Source organism: Phodopus roborovskii, unplaced genomic scaffold (genome assembly GCF_943737965.1).
Source record: "Phodopus roborovskii unplaced genomic scaffold, PHOROB, whole genome shotgun sequence".
NCBI classification, from domain to species: domain Eukaryota; kingdom Metazoa; phylum Chordata; class Mammalia; order Rodentia; family Cricetidae; genus Phodopus; species Phodopus roborovskii.
This window is the reverse complement of record NW_026126460.1, coordinates 12,017,687-12,039,545: the sequence shown is the minus strand read 5'-3', so window position 1 is coordinate 12,039,545 and position 21,859 is coordinate 12,017,687. Positions and strand designations below refer to the sequence as shown.

The 21,859-nt window shown below is 42.2% G+C and overlaps 1 protein-coding gene across 1 annotated transcript in view; it reads left to right on the top strand.

Moving 5' to 3' along the window:
* The window catches only part of Plekhm3 (pleckstrin homology domain containing M3), a 131,187-nt gene that overhangs the window by 9,691 nt on the left and 99,637 nt on the right, over positions 1 to 21,859 (top strand). Inside the window, exon 2 of the mRNA XM_051190360.1 lies at positions 5,120 to 6,037. Coding sequence (XP_051046317.1) covers positions 5,120 to 6,037 — 918 coding nt within the window. The remainder of the gene's footprint in view (positions 1 to 5,119; positions 6,038 to 21,859) is intronic.

Sequence of the window (21,859 nt, the reverse complement as noted above, 5' to 3'; positions counted from 1 at the left end):
CTACTTGTGACACGCTATAACCCCAGGGTTGTGCTTGTACAAATGTAAGTTGCATCCTCCAACCAGCTGATCATTTTGTCTGTGTGTGTCTGACAACCTTGTCAGTGTCTCAGTTGGTGTAAAGGTTTGGTGAGAAAAAAGGATGCAGTTTCCTGGATCTCCTCAGGGTTCAGTGGGACGTATGGGATTGGTGGGCAAAAAGACAAGCCAATTGTGCCCAAGACATCTGGAGGCTATGATAGGAAGAAGCAGAGTTTGAGGCTAGCCTGAATTTCATAGCTAGATGAGAGAGAGAGAGAGAGAGAGAGAGAGAGAGAGAGAGAGAGAGAGAGAGAGAGAGAGAGAGAGAGAGAGGAAAAACCAGTTAGGCAGCTCTGCTTTTATCAAGTGAGGTGATGACTTAAAGAAAGTGAACACGTGAAAAGTAAAAGTGATCAACTCGGGATAGATGGAGTCTAAACCAGGAAGGAGAGAAGGGCCCATTTGGATTGCCATGCCCTGCTTTCTGCCTTCTCTCAATAACCAACTCTGTTCTTTTCAGTGTCTATTGCTGACACTACCCCCTCTCCAAGACCTCTCCAAGACTTACGAGAACTTCTCAGATGCAGATCTCTTCTAAGGTTCTGAGCCCATTAGCTGTACTGATTCAAAGGCTTTCAGTACTTCGGGCTTATTGTATGGACGCTTGAAGACCCATTTTATTTCCTCTACTGTGGGCTATAAACAGGGAGATTTTAGCCAAGTCAGCTGTTGATACAGTGTACAGATATTGGTAGAGACAGCCACCTGTGTGCAGGAGACAGGCAGTTATTACTCTTGGAGGAGAGAGCCCTCTGCAGAAAATACAGCCAAGTGGTGTGACCGTGGAGGACTGAGAATGCCCCCTTGAGTTTGAGTGATAAGGTATAGTCTCACTGGGGAGGTAGGGATGGGGTAGGCAGGTAAGTACATAAAGCATTGGAACCAGAGGGACAAATTCCAGAAAATATTGCAACCTCAGAGGCCTGTAGGCTAGAATGTACATGGCTTATATCAGAAACATAGGGAGGATTGTGGATAGAGTGTGAGAAAGGATGAGGGATGTTAAAAGAAGTATCATAGGTCAAATAGAATATGGATTATTAATGTGGGATTGTGAAAATATAATAAAATTAGAAAATTCTGATTTTTTTAGATTAGAGATATATCCTGAAGCATTTATAGTTGAAATGATAATAATACTTATAATTTTTTCAAACATTCTAGGAAGAAAAAAATGAAATAAAAATGAAGAATTGGAGAGTGGTACAGGTGAAAAAACATAGTAAAAATCTGATATGGGTGTGTGTGTTTGTATGTGTAGTGTATGTATTCATATACATGCATGTTTGTTGATACACTTTCCTTTTGTGTGTGTGTGGGTATATGCATATATACATATATTCATGTGTGTTTGTGCATGCACTCTGCTGTGTGGGTATATGCATATATACATATGTACATATGTATTTGTATATACATTCATGTGTGTTTGTGGATGAACTCTCCTGTGTGGGTATATGCATATATACATATGTACATATGTATTTGTATATACATTCATGTGTGTTTGTGGATGCACTCTCCTGAGTGTGTGTGTGTAGATCAGAGATGAATGTTATGTGCTTCCCTCTATCTCTCTCTACCTTGTTTTTTGAGACAGGGTTTTCACTGACTCTGGAGCTCACAGTTTTGGCTAGATTGGCTAGCCTGTAAGTCCTTAGCCCCTAAATGCAGGGTTACAGATCTGCAACCCTACCTGGCTGTTTACATGAGTGTTTGGGATCCAAACTCAGGTCCTCATTTGCACTTTCCCTACTGAGCCATGACCCCACGAAACTGAATAGTGGTCACTTCCTCTGCCTTTGAAATTTTCCGTAATGGAATGACTATATTGAAGGGTGAGCTTGGGAGCTTGAACTAAATAAGTATGGCTTTTTAGAATGTGTGAAGGGTTTCGGCCTAACAAGGAATATGGAAAGAGCTACAAGAGACCCAGGAAGATTAGCTTGGAATGCTGTGGGATAGCCAGGAAGGAGGCAGACTGGACCCTGATGAAGGTGGAGGCCATGAGAAGGAAACTTTGGGGACTGATGGGGAACGGAGGACATAAGAGGAGCTCTGGGGGGTGGGGCGTGCGGGACTCCCCCTCCCCTTCAGTCTTCACCAAGGACAGACTGAAGCAGGGTGCTGGGCAGCTGGGAGGGAGGAGGTGGCATGGCTGGTGGGCCTGGTAGCTTCTTAGTTTGGTTATGAAGAATTTCTGGGTGGTATTTTCATTGTGAAAGTTACAGATTGTGGTGATTTACTTAGAGCATGCTTCTGCAGTTTTTGTTTGGTTTGGTTTTTGCTCTAGAAATGTTATAAATCTTATTAGTGATCCTGACTGAATCACATTAAGATTGAAATTCTCTTGTGATTTAAAATGTCTATGTAAATTAAATGAGTTAAAATGATAAGATCTGGGGCAAACTCCAACTGAGGCTCTGTGTGTGTGTGTGTTCTCATTTGTCAGTAGCAAAAAAAAAAAAAAATTTAAAAATACACTTCAGATCCAATAGAAAGGAATAGTTGTCAGAAATTAGAGAGACAAGGTAATTCCCCAGGCCCCTGTAATTAAAGATGTTAATCCTAGAAGCACACATTCTAAGAAAGGACTAGGTGCCTGCCCCAAGAACATCCTGGGCCTTGCTGCTGTCCTCATGGCGTTTGTTTGTTTGTTTGTTTGTTTGTTTGTTTGTTGGAGTCAGGGCTTTTTGCTGCTGTAGCCCAGGCTGGCCTCACACCCAGGTGGCCTTCCTGCCCCAGCTTCCTGAGTGCTGAAGCCTGGAGGAGAACAAAGACAGAAGGGTCTTACTAGGTGGGAAGCTTTAATACCCTGGAGATTTCCTAGTGAGGCCTCTTGTCCCTTCTACCTAACCTGTCATCTCCATCTGAGCTTACACCTCAGACAGGTTTGCTGTGCCACTGGGCCGAGCACAGTTACAGTCAAACTGCGAATTCATTCCCAGTAGCTGCAGTAAAAAGCTCTCAGGCAAGTAAGGAGAGGAGGTGGTAATCTCTGTCTAAAAGCAAGAGAGGTGGTTTGTTTTACTCAGGGACTCAGAGCTGAGCCGCCAGGTCACAGGAGTAATAAGAGTGGGCTCCCACCCTAAGTCTGATTATGCAGAAGGCAGCCTGATGGAGATGAGAGTGGAGAGGTGGCAGCCCTGCCTCTCTCCTGATTGTCAGGAGAGAGAGATGCCCAGAGAGTAGGCATCCATTATCTCTTTCTACAAAGGGATTAGTGTGGGTTGTGAGAAATTAGCGGCTTTTTGGTTACCACAGAAATAGTAATGAATTAACATTAGGACCAGAGATGTAAAGCAGCTAAAATAGGCCTTTCTCCACCTCCTTTCTCTCCTTTCTTCTGTTGGTTTGCAATTTTAAAATGAGAGCTAGCTAGCCGCTGTCCCTCCCTCCCTCCCTCCTTTCCTTCTTCCCTCTCTCCCTCCCCCCCCCTTTCTTTCTTTACCCAAAGTAGAAATCCCCTTTGCAATTGTAACAGAGCTTCAGGGAGTGACTCAGTTTGTGGCTGTCTGTAGAATGTGTCATCAGAGAGATTGAGAAACGACTTAGATTTTAAATTTTCTACCGGGTCACTTCTTTTTGACCATTCCCATGCATAGACACTCTTTCACAGCAGATCAAGGTCTCAGGAGACTAGGCATGCTAGTCCTTACCTGTAGTGTGAACACCCAGGAAGCTGTGGCAGAATGATCTTGAGTTTGAGGCTAGCCTTGGCTACAAAATGAGAGCCTGTCTCAAGAAACAAATTCTCAGGAGTCTCGCTACTGATAGTCCCTTTTCTCCAAGTACTATATGGCATTCATTGTCAGTTTCCATGGATTAAAGATGCTGTGACTAGATAAACATGTGTGATCGAGGGGAGGGGGGAGAGAAAGGACCTAAAAGGGATTATACCTACCATGTGTTAGATGCTGTGCCAGAAGCTTTATTTCTAATTTAACAAATACTTTTCTTTTTCTTTCTTTCTTTCTTTCTTTCTTTCTTTCTTTCTTTCTTTCTTTTTTTTTTTTTTTTTTGGTTTGTAGTACAGGCTGGTATGGCAGTTATTGTGTAGCAGGCTAGCCTAGAACTCATGATCTTCCTGTCTCCATTTTCCCAGTGCTAAGATTACAAGTATATACGTGTACCCACCTAACAAATATTATACTTACTAAGGATGCACTACTGTACTGACAAGGCATTGTCCTGTGTGCTGCGCTATAGAAAGGAAAAAGAGCGTTTATTCCATTAGTTAAGACAGACTTTAAAAAACAAAATATTTGTTTGTTTGGGCATTAAATAACTTATGATAATATGGTCTGATAGTAGCCTGTGGTAGAGGAATAATGGAGTAGGGCTACTGGATGCTGACCCAGGGACATGTCTCTACAGAGGAGATGGGGGAAGGCAAGATAGGTCAGTAGGAAAGTTAAGTATGTGATTGAGAGCTGAAGCCATGGGATGCCAGCATAAGCACCTTCAGACTCAGAGAAAACTGACACCTGAGGTGATGGACCCAAGGGTTGAGATGGTGCTGACTAGAAGGGCCAGGTGCTGCCTTGAGGGCTGGTGGGCTTGCTTGAGAAACAATTTATAAGCACACAGTTCACACTCTGTTTCTGTTCTCCCCTTCTGGCTGCACCAGCCTAGGAAAAGGCGAGAGTCTGAGCAGGGAATTAGCTTGTATGGCAGGAATGCTCTCTTGTATGTTGGAACTGCAGAACTTACCGAGAAAGGGAGGAGCCTGGGAAGTGTGAATAGGTGTACAGGGCATACCTGAGTTCTGTTCACAACTTAACCAGCATTTCTGGTTTGTACACAGGCCTCTGTGTCACACTGACGTTGTGCACTCTGTATGTACTCATGCACGCTTTCCTCACCACAGGGTGAGAAATTTCCGCAGATACATCTTACCAGTTAGGTATCACCCTGGATTTTTACTATTTCTGCTTTGGTTAGTGGGAATTAGAAAGATGTCAGCCCCCAGTGTGGTTGGTTTCATGTACCTGCCTTCTCATAGTTATTACTTTGGCTTCTCTTTTCTTCTTTCTAGAATACAAGCAGACATTCCCAAACATACTGAAGAAGGGTTATCTGGAGATCAGGAAGAACCATGACAGTTTCTGGCAAAGCTGTTATGCCGAGCTCTCACCATACAACTTACACTTCTACAGCCTCGACAGCAGTGGGAATCAAAGCCTGTATGCCACGTACCAGCTTTCACAGTTCCAGAGCATATCTGTTCTAGGCAATCTTGAGGCCAGGATGGTAGACACTGTTCTCTATGACAATTCTCAGCTTCAGCTCAAGGCGGAGTCCCCGTGGGAGGCTTTGGACTGGGGGCAGAAGCTCTGGGAGGTTGTACACGCTGCTGTGCCCAATTACATGGGCCGGCAGGATGAGCCGGCAAACTCACCAGGACTTGGTACACAGAACCACTGTTTACAGAAGAAATCCAGTGGGCTGCTGTCCTCCCCTGTCCTGGATAGCCCCAAACAGTACCAAAACATCCTCAAATCAGGGACACTGTACAGACTGACCGTCCAAAACAACTGGAAGGCGTTTTCTTTTGTGCTGAGCAAGGCCTGTCTTATGGCCTTTCACCCTGGCAAGCTAGACGAAGATCCCCTGTTGAGCTACAATGTGGACGTGTGTCTGGCTGTGCAGATAGACAACCTGGATGGTTGTGACTCTTGCTTTCAAGTCATTTTCCCCCAAGATGTCCTCCGCCTCCGGGCTGAGACCCGACAGAGGGCTCAGGAGTGGATGGAGGCACTGAAGACAGCAGCCAATGCAGCCAGGAGTTCCGAGCAAAACCTGCAAGTCACACTGAGGAACAAACCCAAGGAGCAAATAGGTAGCCATGAACTGCGGAAGAACAAACGCCAGTCCGTGACCACCAGCTTCTTGAGCATCCTGACAACTCTGTCTTTGGAGCGAGGACTAACTGCTCAGAGCTTCAAATGTGCAGGTATGGAGTGCATGTCCAGCCTTATGCTTATGGGTGAGCTTCCCCGAATCCTACAATGGGAATTCATTTTTAAACCTTCTCATATGACAGCCGTAGATGTTTGTTAAAATCATTGTTTATAAAAAATATCTCTCCTCCAACAAGTAAACTTCATTAAAATTTGCTGGGTTTCAGGTCAGCTAGGACTGTAAAATGAGACCCTGTCTAATTAAAAAAAAAAAAAACAAAAAAACTAAGCAGCCCATAGGAGGCTAAGTTGGGATTGCCATGAATTGAAAGCTAGTGTTGATTACATACTAAGTGTCAGGTCTGTCAGGATTACAGTGTTACAGTATGAGACCTTGTCTCAAAAATAGCCCAAACCAAATCTATCCATTCTAATACTCATTGGAAAGCAAACAGAAGCTGTGGTGTATCTCAGTGAATTTAAATGACTTGTCCAAAGCCTGACCAGACTGGAATTTAGGCTTTCTGGATCAGCCATCATCCTGTTTCCTCTACCTTCTTGAATAAAGGTCACTGTGATTGTGTATGTAGGTCACACATTGTTTCATGACAGAATTTTATGTCCTAGTAACTACTAGCATTCCTTAGGCAAGGCAAATGTTCCTACCTGGTGGCTGAGATTGACTATGACTTTGTCAGCTCCTGTTAGAGTAGAATCTATAGAAAGTCAGCATTGAAGACTGTGGAGATGGCTGAAGGGGGGTGTGTGGGGGTAAACAGTTATTCAGCAGATTACTCCTGAGGCATGAGGGGAAGCCCAGGCCACTGTGTAAGGGTGGCAGTGGCCTCAAGCCCCAATGCTCTGCACTGTCCATTTACTATAAGCTAAATTAAAATTGTTCCCCTTTCACTAAACCCCCAAATTTGTGACTATCATTTGCCACACAGACAGACTTATTTGGAAGCCTGATTAAGAAGTTTTAAAGTCAAGGTTTTCTGACTTAAGTATGCTGTTTAAAAATGAACAAGAAGCTTACTACCAGCCAAGAGCAGGGTTTATATTCTGTCCTTGCTCCTGCATTGAAAGAAGCAAATGATGGTGGTCGGAATGAAAACCCACACTTTAAATTTGGTGTAGTCACAGGGGCCACCTTTCTAATGGAAAACAGTCGACTTTGGGTCCAGGTGACTGTGCAGTAGGAACTTGGAGGTGGGGTTGGCAGAAGGAGAAACACTGAGCCAGAAATACTCGTATTTCTAGCATTTGGAAGGCTGAAGCAGGAGGCTTGCCAGTTTGAGGCAAGTCTGGTATATACAGTGAAAACCTGTCTCAGAAAATAAAACCACATTGGGAGGAACACTGAGCCAGTGTAGAAGCCCCAGGAGGTAGTGTGTGTGTGTGTGTGTGTGTGTGTGTGTGTGCGTGTGTGCGACAAAACAGACTTTGTGTTGAATCAGCCAGCTACTTTTGGAAGTGGTTTTGCAATAAGAAGACAATAATTTTAATATACTTAGTCTTATTATTATTATCTGTTTTAGAAATTGTTAGTGTTTCAGGGTCTCATTGATACATACATTATTATATCTCAGAATTCAGGCATATAACAATACTAATTGCTTACAAGATAAGCATCCTGAACTCTTAATGTACTTGTGTGACTATGTGACATTAGATTGCTGGTAGGGTCAGTATTCTGTTGTTATTGGAAGGTGAGAGAATAGCCCTGTCTTGGTCTCAAGGCTGTCCCTGGAGTATCTGCTTTAAGGAACTGCATAGTAAGAGAATAAAGAGAGCTGTCATTTAGTTAGCACTTACCACATTTCTCTAAGTTTGCTTCCTACTGGAGTGTGCATTGCCCATGTTTTGCATTGAAGAAAGGGAATATTTGAGAACAAACTCGGTGTATCTGAAAATTGGAGAATTTAAAAACAGAAAAACTCAAAGAGAGGAGAAGAGGCATTAAGAAGGAAGCTAAGTAGATGGGCTTAGAATATATAATGGGCAAGAATAGTACTCTTTGACAGCACCCAGCTCCATGTGATAGAATGCCTCCCTAGGCTGTCTAAATTTGGTGCTCGATAGATACTGGAGGATAGTCAAGTAGGGGAGGAGGGAAGCCATGGGATAACATTCATTGCTCTGCTCAGCTGATAGCTTTTGTTTGGCACTCCAGTGGGATACAGGTGTGTGTCTAATTTAGGGTGGAGAAATGCTAATTTACATATGTAATGTATAATGTAGCACTTTCCAAAGTAAGGCCAATTCTTTTTCAATCCCCCTTTCCAGCAGATAGTCTAGTACTAAACAGGGAAGGACTAGTGGTTTCCTGCCTCAGGGTGGAAATTATTCTGTGTGTCCTGTAGGGGGCAGAGTCTCAAAAGAAAAAGAAAAACAAAAAACTTGATAAACAAACCTGAATGCTTTTTTAAATGACTGGGAGGCAGTTTGTTATATCAAAGATTGTTGTAGCAGATGGACCTTTAAGAATCTGCGTTTCTTACAAGCAGTGTTAATTTAAATCACTTGCTCTGCTTTTTGTAATTCTGCCATCTTCCTTATGACAACAGACTCTGAAAAAGCAGCTGCACAGCATGTCTGCCTTCCCGACTGTCAATCAGTCCCACACATTGGGCTGTATGTAGTTTTTAAGAAGCCAATCCACACAATTTCATGGCTTTAGTGTATCTCTTTAGACTGTTGAGATTTTGTCTGCTTAGTCCCTCCCCCTTTAAAATAGTTTGGATGAGTAAGTGTTAAATAGAAGGTTGCACCAAGTAGGCTTTTTATTCTCATGCCATTTGATTACTATTCAGAAGAGCCACAAATACTTGCATTTACATATGTAAAATAGGATAGTGGCCCTATTTCACCAAATTCTTTCTCTAGGTGAAGACTTCTCTAGATCCCTTACAATTTTTAAAGAGTCCCTATGGAGAGAATGGAGCATGGCCATCCCAGGATGCCTGAGGTTATAGTTTTGAAGCTACATGCTGGTGCATGACTGCATGCTTCCTGGCTTGTGCTTAGACTTAGGATAGTTACATTTTGTTATGTGTGATGTTGCATAGCTTCTCTCCAGTTCCATGCTACTTAAGAAGCTCTTGCTTCAGAAACCTAGCCATTATCATGCCTGATCCTAGGGACTCCTGAACTTACCAGTTCCATTTCCTGACATCTGAAAACCCATTCCTGTGCTTATTCAATCATTTAGTGTTTGCCCAGGACTTGGGTGTGCCCAGGGTCTGTGTTTCAGAAATGTGGATGCAGGAATCACATTGGTAACTGCCAAGTAGCAGCCATGACAAGATCTGCAGGTCTCCGGAGGTGGTGCCTGGTAGAACAGTATGAAACTACTGATTGCTCATTATTTCTGGCCTATAAATAAATAAGGCACTCGATAAGTTTGAATCTCATGCTCCACTATGACATCACAGAAAGTTCTTGAGCAGAGCAGAGGACAAGATGCTGCACAACTGTTATTTGGGGGTGCTTTCATGTGGTGTCCATGGAAGGCATTTGTAATAGAAAATGAGGTGTGTTTCGTCTGTGAAATTATGGGCTGGACTTCAAAATTGTACTTGGCAATGAGGAATCTGTGATGCTAAAATATTTATGCTTAAAAGATGATTTGCTGTTTACTAAGTATTTGTGAAGTGCATACCTCTGGGAGGTTCTAAATTGGGTTATTCATAACTGCTTTATAGAATAGACAGACTATGAGACAACATGCCTGTTTTCTTTAGGGATTTGACGTGTGCATCTGCTTATTTGTACTCCGCATATACACAGTAATTTTCCAGCAGTCAAGAGACCTATCGATTGAGTACAAGAATTTGAAGAGCCTGGGACTTTAGAGCTCGCCATCATCGGAAGTGTTCCTTGTGGGACTGTTTTGTAATGTGGAGGTGGTTTGGATGCCCTGTGCATGAGTGGAGCTAAAGTGGAATGTGGGACGGGAAGAAGAGTGGACCTAGGTCTCCACCCTTCTTCCTGCCGTTGTCTTCGCGGTTTTGCTCCCTGGCTGCTGTTTAACCTCTGGGGACTGCTGTTGGTGACTGCATCCCTGGCATTAAGAGCTGTTGCTTTCCTTTTTCTTCCCCTCCACCCCTTGGAAGGGGGAAAACTGGGGGGGGGGGGGGTTTGCTGTGAATTCTTCGGCCATTTAGTGCAAATTCCTGTAATTACCGGCATTGTGTCTCCTCTGAATGGCACATAATACAGCAGAAGCCATTCCTAATTGAGACCTTACAGGAGGTACAAATCCCCTCTTTGTTCAGCCTGACAAATTAGTGCCAGAAAGTGGCAGGGTCCGAGTGGGAATCAAAGGCAAGAAACACAAAGATGGAACTTAAGGCTACAGTAATAACCCTCTCTGTCCTGAAGGGAAAAAAGTAATGACCAATGAAAAAATGAAGGGCTGGGTTTTTGTAGTAGTAGTAGTAGTTGTTGTTGTTATAAATTCCCCTGACATGACAGCGCCTCAGGGCTGCTCTATTTATTTAGTAAAAGTGATTAAATAGTAATACAACAGGGCAGCCCATTGTTTCCTTGGGCGTCCCCATCTCACAGACCCCTGTTGCCTTGGCTAATTGATTGACAATGAACCTTTGAAAAAGAAGTTTGTTGTTAGGACCTGGGATGCGGGAGCATCCCTGCACCCTGGTGTGTCTCTGCATGCATGTTTCATTTTGTGTGAACTGTACTCCAAGTCGCCTTTGCCTCACCTTACCCCCTCTCTCTCCCTTGCCTTCCTTTTCTGCTCCCTTTTCTCACTGAAACAGAGAATCAGATAGTAGAAAGTGAGGATTGTAGTGCAGGCTTTGGAGAGATTGGTCCTTGGGGTCATCTCTCCAGCCTTGCTTCGGGGAAGGAAGAAAACAGTAGTCTGAGATGAGGACAGGGACGGAGAAGGGTTGCTGGCACTTTATGGCATAAAAGGTGGACTTTTTTTAATGTGTGGGAATGGCTGTCTGGAACTAGTCTTTGAGACACTCCCCCTCCCCCGAAATTCCTTACTCAATTCCTTGAAGGAAAAAAAAAAAAAAAAAAAAAAGAAAGAAATCCTCATACCAATAGCATTTACATGTTGGGGAGGGGGAGTTTGGAGCCAGAAGCAAAACCTTTTTTTTTTTTTTTTTTAACCCTCTTAGTGGCCCTCAGTTCCTGAGAAACCAGATTTGATTACTTGAGGCTCAAATCTGGCTGGTGGTGGTGGAACTCAGTACCTCAAGGATGCTATAAGCGGTGGGAAGATGACCAAAGGCCTCTGGGCAGATAATTAATAGCCCCTGGTTATATATGCTCAACTAGCTAAGCTGAAGATAAATCCCTAATTTAACTCTGTTACAGCTGCAAAAACAAATCATTTCAAGCCCCCAGGAAAGCAAAATATATTAAACAAACAGTATCGACCTCACTAATACCACATGGCATTTCATGTGATAAATGAGGGCATATTTCTGGCAAGTGCCTGTTTTATGACATCCTTTAGACACAAAGGATACCTGCACCCTAGCAATACAAGCATCCCTGATAGAAAGTATGGAGCGGTTAATTATTCATTCAGTAGCTACCAGTTTGGAAGTGAGCAACATTTGTGTGTTGGGCCTCCTTAGTTACTTATTGGCCTTGAAGAAAATCCTGCATAGTGGCAATTGTTGAGAAAGAGAAATTGAATCTGGCAACTGATTGTGTGTGTGACTCTATTTACAGGAAGATCTCTTGGGTTCCCAGGTGCCAAGAGGAGCAGTGTGTACAAAAGTGTTAGGAGAGATTGGTTTTTGTCCCTTTTGAAAAATTGGAGGTTAATTTGGTCTTCTAAGGAAGTGAACTTGGAAACCAAAAAGAAAGAGAACTTCCTTTGTGCCCCTTCTGGTAGGAACAATAAGAAGGCGAAGATTTCTCTTACTAGTATGTAGGCAGGTGGAGAATTAGAGGAAAATGTAGACATCTTCAAGGCATACAAACAGCTTGCATAAATAAGAAGCTCTTAGTCTGTTGTTGCCTTGCCTTGCTGTCCAAGTCATCTTGCCACTGTTTTCAGTTGTGGTTTCTTACTGAAAGGAGAGATCACCAGAGGAGTGTGTGTGTGTGTGTATGTGTGTGTGTGTGTGTGTGAGAGAGAGAGAGAGAGAGAGAGATGCACTTACTGAATGGCCAAATTTTATTTCTCAAACCCTTGAATATGACCACAAAGCTTGCTCATAGTAAAAAATCATCAAATAAACTTGAATGTTCATGTCAACAAATATTTAGAAGGGTGAAAATTTGTTTGTTAAATTTATTAAATATTTACCAATCACTGTGTAAGTATCACACATAGTCTCTCCGGATCCTTGGGATATGTAAACAGGAGTAAGGTACAGACTGTGCCCTCCAGAGCCTTGCAGAAAGTCCCTTCCCTCAAAAAGCATGCAAAGGTATTGGAGGGAAGGCTCAAGGGAGATTGTGGGAGTGAGGTGGAGGCCTCGGATGGGAGACCATTACTCCAACTCTTTTTATACAAGAGAATCCCTACTGTGACCTGAAAGCTGAGGAGTTAAAGTGGCCTTCATGTTCTTCCTCATTTTAGACTTTGGTTTTTTGTTGTTGTTTGTATTTATTTATTTATTTTAGGGTGGGGTTTCTCTTTTCTCTGTGTAACAACCCTGGCTGTCCTGGAATTTGCTTTGTAGATCAGGCTGGCCTCAAACTCACAGAGATCCACCTGCCTCTGCCTCCCAAGTGCTGGGATTAAAGGCGTGTGTTGTCCCGTGCTCCCCTCCCCCACTCTGCTTTCAACCTCCAGCAAACCCTCCTTGGCTTTCCCCACTTCTAGCAAAGATAATATCTTCTGCCCCTCCTTGGCTTTTACCTCATCTAGCGGAGATAATATGGGTAGATACAGGTAAGGCACAAGAGAAGAGTAGGTGTGGCCTGGGACCCTGAGGATGCACACAGGGAAATGAGCCATTAGATTCTAGGTCAGGTCTCTACTGTGCTGTGCTTAGAAAAACAGCTCGCCACATCCCCAAGACAGTAACACTTGGCTTATCAGAGGTTACAGTTGTGTTGTTTTGTGAGTGACTGGCACTTGCTGATGGATAGGTACATGTCAGTATAAAAGGCGATCAGTGAAGTGCAGAGCTCAGTAAGGACAAAGACTGGAACCCTGCCTGCCTTTCCAGCCCTTCTGCTTGCAAGTTCTGTTACTGTGGATACATGGCTTCATTTCTCTGTACCTTCATTTTTGTCATCTCAAATGTGAGGACATAATCACATGCGCCTTCTTGTTTGACCTTTAGGGCTTAGGACAGGGTTTGATACATAGTAAGGCTAGCTGTTATTAATATTTGCTTACCTTTGACAGCAATTGCCTGGATAAAGATTACATAAGTGTACATACCAAAGTTCCAGCTATTACAAAACTGAGTTGGACCACTAAGATGTAGAAACATAGGACTGAGCAAGTCAAGCCAGAGAAATGACTGAAAACTGAGATGAGAGTTAGAGTGATAGGTACCTAGTCTTGTATTCATTTTCAGAAGAGTGTCTGCAGAGATGGAGGGCAGAGGAAACTTGGCCAGCAACAGTCCACATGGGCATACAAATGAGGCAGCTGGAAGGCAGCAACAGTCTGCTTTGGCTCCATCAAAAGCCTTCACAAGACAGGTCCCCAAGAAAGAGAGATGTGGCTGCTGAGACAGCTCAGCTGGTCAAGGCACCTGCTGCCACATCTGTCTAGATGTCATGAGGTGCATGGTGAAAGGAAGGAGAGAACAGATTTCTGACCTCCCCATGTTCACCATAGCTCATAGTGCACCCACATGAGTGGACACATACAAAACATACTTGTCTTTTATTTTCAAGACAGGATTTCTCTGTATAACAGTCCTGGTTGTCCTGGAACTTGCTCGCTCTGCAGGCTGGCCTTGAACTCACAGAGATCCGCCTGCCTCTGCCTCCGCCTCCGGAGTGCTGGGATTAAAGGTGTGTGCCACCATGGCCTGACTAACAATTTTTTTTTTTTTTTAAAAAAGATATCCTCTGTCCTGGCCAGACCACATCTGGAATTTTCAGTAATGGATGTTGCTCTTTAAAAATCCACATCTGCTGATACAGAAATAGTGACTAAAGCCATAATGTACACGAGACTAGAAGAGGGAGGAGATAATGAGAGTGTCATGTATTTGAAAGCTGCCACATGCAAAATAGGTGCACTTAATGTAATTTCATTTGACTTATGTAGCAGAACTACCTCAAGTGGGTTGGAAGTAGAAAACCACAAATTTCAGATGTCAAGATGCTTAGATTGAAGGCCGGAGAGATGGCTCAGAGGTTAAGAACACTGGCTGCTCTTCCAGACAATTTGGAATCAATTCCCAGCATCCACATAGTAGCTCACAGTGGTCTATAATTCCACATATGAACTCTGTGGGCACTGCACACAGATATACATGTACCAAAACACCATTAATATTAAATAAAATTAAAATATTTTTTGAAAAGATACTTAGATTGTCTGAAAGTTTTCTCATCTGCAGGGCAGAGAGACAAATTCAAGTCTCCTGCAAGTGTTCATTGAACTCCTACTAAGTTCTGAGCATAGTGCTTGGTGTACAGAGAACGAGACAGCCTATTTTGTGTAAGGAATTAAAACACAGTTAAAGTTAGCTCTTTAGTTCTTTTTCCAACTGCCTGGAATGTTCTTGCTCTGTACAGTCCCCTTTTCCTTCCATCCTGTAATTTTTTGAATGTCTCTGGTTTAAAGAAAATGAGATTAATGTCTTCCTATTAAATCTCCTTTAATAATGCCATTTTCCTTTGGTAAAGAGAACCTATGCCAGTAGGACCATCAGTTGACTGAAAAGACAGACGATGGGAATCCTTTTCCTGGCTCTGATGTCTATCATTGGATAAATTACTCCACCTTCTATCTACCCTTTTTAGAGTCTAAATTTCTAGGTCTAGGGGAAAAAAAAAATCTTAAATAAAAATATATGGGTAACAAGAATCTGAACACACACTGACATAGTAACATCAGTCTGTGAAGAACAATGTTATGTAATTTGTATTTTAAACTATTTCATATCCTGAAATTCAAAGAGATTTGATCACTTTATGTAAGTAGGCCGTTTGATTTTATAGGCTATAAATTTGCCTTTTTGATTTATTCCTAGTATTTTCATCGCAGATGTCACATGTATCTCTTTGATATGTTTCAGAAGAAAAGGATGATTTTGAATTTCAGAAGACAGGGATCTTTTGATAGACCTTCCTGAACTTCATAGGCATCACTGTGCTTTTTTTTTTTTTTTTTTTTTTTTTTTTTTTGAGCTGTTCATTCCTCCAAGTCTTTGTTGCTATACTTTGGTCTGGAAAGTTCTTGTCCCTTTTTGTAGCTTCCTTTTTGGCTAACATTGTTCTTATCACGTGTTCATTTCTGGTTAAACTTCTGAAGAAAGTGTTACTGTACGGTTGGACTCCACATTGAGTTAAAAGTCTCTATTTATTGACCTTTCCCTGAGAGAGAAATTAGTATGGGTGTAGTTTTAGGATAGATTGGGTAAGTCAAGATCCTTCTTAATTCCTACCTAGGATCTCTTAACTTCTCAGGGACCCCTAAGAGTAAGAATTCTTACTTCAGAGGCGGTCTAAAACCTGTCTAAGGCAGAAATACACTTATGTGAAAATTTGTCTTCTTTATGTTTTGAACTTAATGATCTTTTTATGAAACTCAGGCTAGGCTAGCCTTGACCTTGTGATCTTCCTTCTTTTGGCCTCCCAAGTACCCAAGAATTACCCCCAAGCTTGACATTTTATATATTTTTATAGATAAGGTAATTTAATATAACAACACCAATTTTTTTCTTGTATCATTTTTAAAAATGAGTTATTCACTTATTTGAGAAATATGGACTATATACAGTCCTAGAAATTGCTATAGAGGTAACCTAAAAATTAATTTTATAGTAGGAAATGGCTTTATGCTTACACGTCTTTCCACATTGGTAAATGCTAACACTGATAATGTTCTAATTAAATCAAATCAATAAGAAACCCAAAGAACACCAAGCTCCTCCTCTCGTTTTGGGTGAAAACTTGGGCATGTTTACAAAGCAATGAACCCTAAGGTAGTGGCTGGTGTGGGAGTCTGTTGGTGATGGATGTAGTTCTAGATTGTCTCCTTGTTGAAATCCTCTAAATCTTAAATGTTCTCTTTCTCAAGTCCTTCTTGACCATCTCTATCATCCTCCTTTCTCCTTCTAATGTTCCAGGTAGAATTCTCACAAGTCACAAGCCTGCCCATCTACTCATGTGAACCTCTGCCATGGGCCTGTGACTTTGTGTTTCACTTTTTAGAAGGGAAGACCTCAGTGCCACAAGATGTCTATCAAAGATCTACCTACCCAAGATCTATCAGAGGATGCCATGGCACCCACATTAGAGTCATGTGTGTGATATGGGAAGGAATGGCTGGACCTAGTCAGAACCACTGAGGCTTTTCAAGGAAATTTCCTAATTAACTGAGAAAGTTAGAGAAAGTACTGGCCTAGCTATATAATGTTCTTAATAGAGAAATCAAGCCATCCTTTAGTTTTTCCTAGGTTAAAACACCTTTAAAGTGTTTCCTGTATATATGTTAAGTATTTTGACCATAGAGGTATTAATTTTCTTCCAGGTTTTCATGTTGTCCTCATACTATGGAAACATCTATGATATTCCAACAGGGATCTAGGTAGTGATGAGTTTAAAGACAGTAAGGGGATATAGTTCTAACACTTTATCTACATTCTGACTTTATTTTGTCTGACAACATAGTTAGCTAAATTTTCAGACAGACTTTCTCTCCTTTATTTGCTACCAGCTATAACCCTCTCTCAAACTTGCAGATGTTCAGTTGCTCCTCTCTGAAAGATTGCTACTCCCAGCACTACCTAACTTATATTTCCAGTCAATACTTAGATGCCACTTCCAAGACTTTTGGCAATCCCCCATATTGCTTGGGACTTATTAAATTCCCTCACAATAATGCAAGCTTAGTGCCTCTTGCTCTCCTGCTATTGTCAGTTGAGATTGTAAGATGTGTGTGTGTGTGTGTGTGTGTGTGTGTGTGTGTGTGTGTGTGTGTCTATTTAATGTGTGTCTTCCCTACGTGGCTGCAGATCCTGTTCTGGCAGTTGCTGTATTCATTGCCACCTGCCTAGTTCTGCATTTGGTCCACCATAGTTACACACTAAACAGTTGTGATAATCTGTCTTGAACCTTCCTTCTACACTGCCACCATTGGCGCTGCTGCTTTTTCTAGGGGGTCTCAGGTAGGAGTCATCTGCATAACAAATTGACATGCTCACTGAAAAGTATGGGGCTCGGGACCCCAAGATCAAACTCTCAGCACAAAGGAGATTTATTTGCCCCAGAGGGACAGAGGGCAGGAAAAAGAAACAAACAAGAGATAGAGGGAATGGAAGAAGAGGAGGGTAACAAGTGAAAGGGGCAGAGGTATTTGTTGGGGGGCGGGCAAGGGTCTGCCTCTGGATAGAGAGGAAATATACATGCCACATGGCAGTTTACAAAGATATAAGGGCAAACCCTGTGTTATGAGGAGGTGTTTAATTTTAATTGGGCATGTTAATTAGGGAATCAAAGGGGGCTTCTGATTGCTGAACTTAAACACTTTGATTGCTGGTAGTCACTCTCTAGAGGAGGAAGTAGCCAAATAAGGGAATAGACTTTGGTGGTTTACTTTTGGAATGTAACCTACATTTTAGCAAGGCAGAGGGAATGGGACGGAGGGAATGGGGGGGGGGGTAGGATGGGGGGGGTGGGCGGGGAGGAAAGGGCCAGGCCTGCCAGACCCATCCTTGCCTCACCAAGCTGTCCAGAATACCTTCATTTACTACTAACTGTCTTAAGTTGTTTATAATTATTATTAATAGAAGTTGAGTATAAAGCTTACTCATGTCAAACTGGTAATGATGCTGCATCTTGCAGTTTCCAGACACTTTTGGATTTTTGCTACATGACCTCTTGGAGCCTTTTGCTATACAAATATAAGGGATAAGCAGCAACATTTGCAAATGTCCTTAGCCTGTCTTAGTGGACTGGGAATCTCAGACTTGGGTTGTGTTTGAGAATTTCTGGGAATTGCATTATCAGAGTTTATTTGACACATTTATACATATTGTTTTCAACCCAGTTGTTTACTACATTCAAGTGTGACACTCGGTCCTTCATAAGACTACTCCATTTTACACACAAGATAGTTTTCCAGGGCTACTAGGCCACATTCACTAGGACTGGCTGTAAATGCTCAGGGGTTTCCATGACCCACTCAGGTTGGATATTTTGCTAAAACAACACACAGAACCCAAAAAAGAGCTACACTAACAATTAACGATTTTATTATAAAATATATGAATCGGGAACAACTGAATGTATAGACTGCTCTGCATGGAGAATCGGGGTACATCATGATCCCGAGACATGATCTGTTCATAGTGAGGAGGCTCCCCCAAAATGTCTATGCCCGGGGTTTGTACAGCAATTCCATAATATAGGTAAAATCAATTGAACCTAATCTTTAGCCCCCTTTCCTCCCTGGAGGTCAGGTTGACTTGAAGATCCTCCTCTGTAATCATGTTATTCTTTCTGATGATCAGCTCTCTTCCTGAAGCCACTGAGTAACTCACTATGAGTTCTTCATTACTATAAACTCAGGTGTGATTTAAGGGGCTCAGGAATAGCAAAGGCAATTGTATCATTTGGGGAAAGTTCCAATAATTTTAGAAGCTCCCTGCCAGGAACGAAGACCTCACACATTTTCTGGCAATACAGGGTATTATATGACCATTTCCAAAACCAAAATGGCACCTGGCCGGAAGGGAAATGCATGATTTGTGTGGTTTCCCAGCAGAAGAAAATGAGTAGCCCTCAGCGTTCATTTTGTTGTTCTCAGTCAGCCAGATTTCAACCCTGACTATAGCTATCTCAGGGAGGAGATTTGGGGGGTATTTTCCTGGGTGCTCCTGGGACCAAAAAGCTTCAGCAGCAGGCCAGAACCTACCAGCTCCAGACTTTTGGCTTCCTGCAACTCTCCAGAGTACCAGCTTCTCTAATGCAGTCACCAACTCTCAAGTTTTACCTTAGAATAGAATGTTTATTTTTTAATATATACAAAATAACAGGCTCAGTTTTCTCCATTACTTTTAGTTGAAGAAGAAAAAAATGTGCTGTGTATATATCACTTCTAGACAGAAGCCAGAATTCCAAGAGCATAGATGTGGGCTTGAAGCAATTTCCAATAAGATTAGAAATCACATACACCAAAGCTCATCGAGGCTTCCTCATTTGAAATTGTATGGGGCTGAATCAGAGGCCTTGCTGAAAATGACTGTCCTTCAAACCACCAGGCCTGTGCCTCTGAATAAAATGACTGTCCTTCAAACCACCAGGCCTGTGCCTCTGACTCAGAGGAACAGGCTTAGATAGAAAGTCTTGATCTCGTTCTCCATTTTCATCAATAAAGAGGTTCTTCTCAAGCCCCAGACTCTTATCGACCACACAGAATAGTAGACACACCTGGTGTGGTGGCTGGCAGTGTGGGCATCCAGACTCAGTGGGTAAGTAATAAATTAAGAGCACAAAGGCATGGTCTCCTGCTGGTAACCCTGTCTCTGACTTACAACCTCAAGCCAGCCTTTCCAGTCTTAGGAGTCAGTACCTTCAACACTCCATCCTAGGGGAAGGTTTAGCTGCTTTGTCTGTATACAATTTATATACTAAAAAATTCTAGCCCAAGCAGACTCATATATCTTAATTGAGCAATATTGTAGATCACTGTATTTTTGCCCAGAAAATATGGGGAGATTCCCCAGAGATGTCTTAGATTGGCTTAACAGTGGATGGGCCACCTTTGGGAAAGTGATGTTTCTCATCCATTGTTAGGATGAGGGATTTTAGCTTGAATAAAAGGTGCCTGGTAATACCAAAGGTTTCCTGGCATCCCCTGAAGCTTGACTCTACCAGTAATTTTACCAACATGTATGTTTCAATTGCCTTCCCCTTTCCTTCACTACCTTTAGTGTATGCTCTTTGTCTGAGCTATCAACCTCAAGGCATTTTGCAAGGCTAATAAGTAATATCTCTTCTTTTTCCTTTCAGATACCATAAAGATGTGATCAAAATATTGTATGGTTCAGAGATCACATTTCTTATTCTGTAATGGACCCCTACATTAGATCCATTTATACATCTAGCCACAGCTGGAATCCTTGAGGCAATAACCTCTTACTGCAATAGGCAGAAAATCTGTTCTCTGAGGTCAAGATGAACGTGCCAGGTTCCGTCTTTAAAACTCATTTTGTTAGGGAGATGTCTCAGAGAGAATGCCATTTGTTACATGAGTCTGCTGACCTGAGTTTGTTCCCCAGGACCCATGTAAAGGTGGAAAGAGAGAACCAGTTCCCAAAGTTGTCCCTTGACCTCTAAAACTACATTGTGGTACATGCACACCCCCCTCACACAATAACATATAAACATCTAAAAACTAAGCTCACTAGTTAGATACCTCATTTCTCTATCTGTGAAGCAGTCTGATAAGGGGCTGAGAGAATCAGGGACTATTATGCTAAGAAATTCCTTTCAAATGGCAAGGTGGGCATCAGAAAGTAGGAATTTCTGCTTGTAGGCAGTTTTTAATTTGGCCTACTTTGTCTAAATAAAAGAATGCAAACAGCCTGCCTTCAAATACCAAACATTTAGTTAAAAGATTAGTTTTGGGCATGGTCACTGGTATGTTTTAAGAGAATCAAAAAAAACATGAAAGTCATAAAACAAAGGAATAAAGAAAAGAAGTAGGCCGTGCAGTGTCTTACTCTCATAGGGCATATGGAATTTGGTGAGGGATGGAAATGAAATCCAAGCATAGATTTATAGGAACCTGATGAAAGTCATCTTTTTCCATTTTGAGACTGACTATCCTTACTACTCCTTGGGTCCACTCTCATGACTTTAATTTTATCAAATTGTTGTCATTACTGAAATAGCCCAAGTAGGCATTACTCTAAGAGATGCTGTCAGGAAGGAAGAAGGAAGATTGTGTTTTAAAGACACCGTAAAGTTCAAAGAGACGAGACCTCGCACAACATGAGGAGAGAGAAGCATGTGTTAAGAACAGGGAGTGATGTGAGGGGAAATCAGAGGCGACTGTGGTGCAATGCTGTGTGTGATTAAGCTACAGACTGAGTGAGGCTAATGCAGGTAGAGATTTCTAAATCCAAGCCGGGAGAAAAGATAGCGTCCAGAAACAGAATAAGAAGAGACCCATTGTTTCTCAGGTAGACCAAAAAGACAATTTCAACTTCTAAGCTACTGAGAGGTTGTTGACCTTTGAGACCAATCATAACAGAGATATAACTAAAGAGTCACACACAGAGAGCTAGTGGTGATATCCCAGAATGTTAAATGCCAGTGGAAGGAAGGTGCTGTAGAAAGGACATCATTGGAGCATACATTGGATGCTTTGCAAGACAAAATGTGTGGAGCAGGACTGGGACTAAGGTGAGCTGAGCCAGGTACTCGTATTAGCACAGAATCTTTTAGTAGAGCTGAGTGAGCAAGACAAAAATACTTTAATAATATCCTCAAAACATAATGCCAGATGATCCTGAGTTTAGAGACTGTGTGAGCATTACAGTTACTCTTGTCTCAGACTCAGCTCTATTTCAGAGGAACATTCTGGAAAGGCAGTGTATTTAATACACATCTTTCCCCAGCTCTAAATAGCCCGCCTGAGCCTTTGCCTTTTTATATACCAAGGCTGACCTCCTGTTCTGATCACAGGACTTCAGGCACAGTGTTCAGACACAACCAATCGATGGAAGGAGGGAACTTTA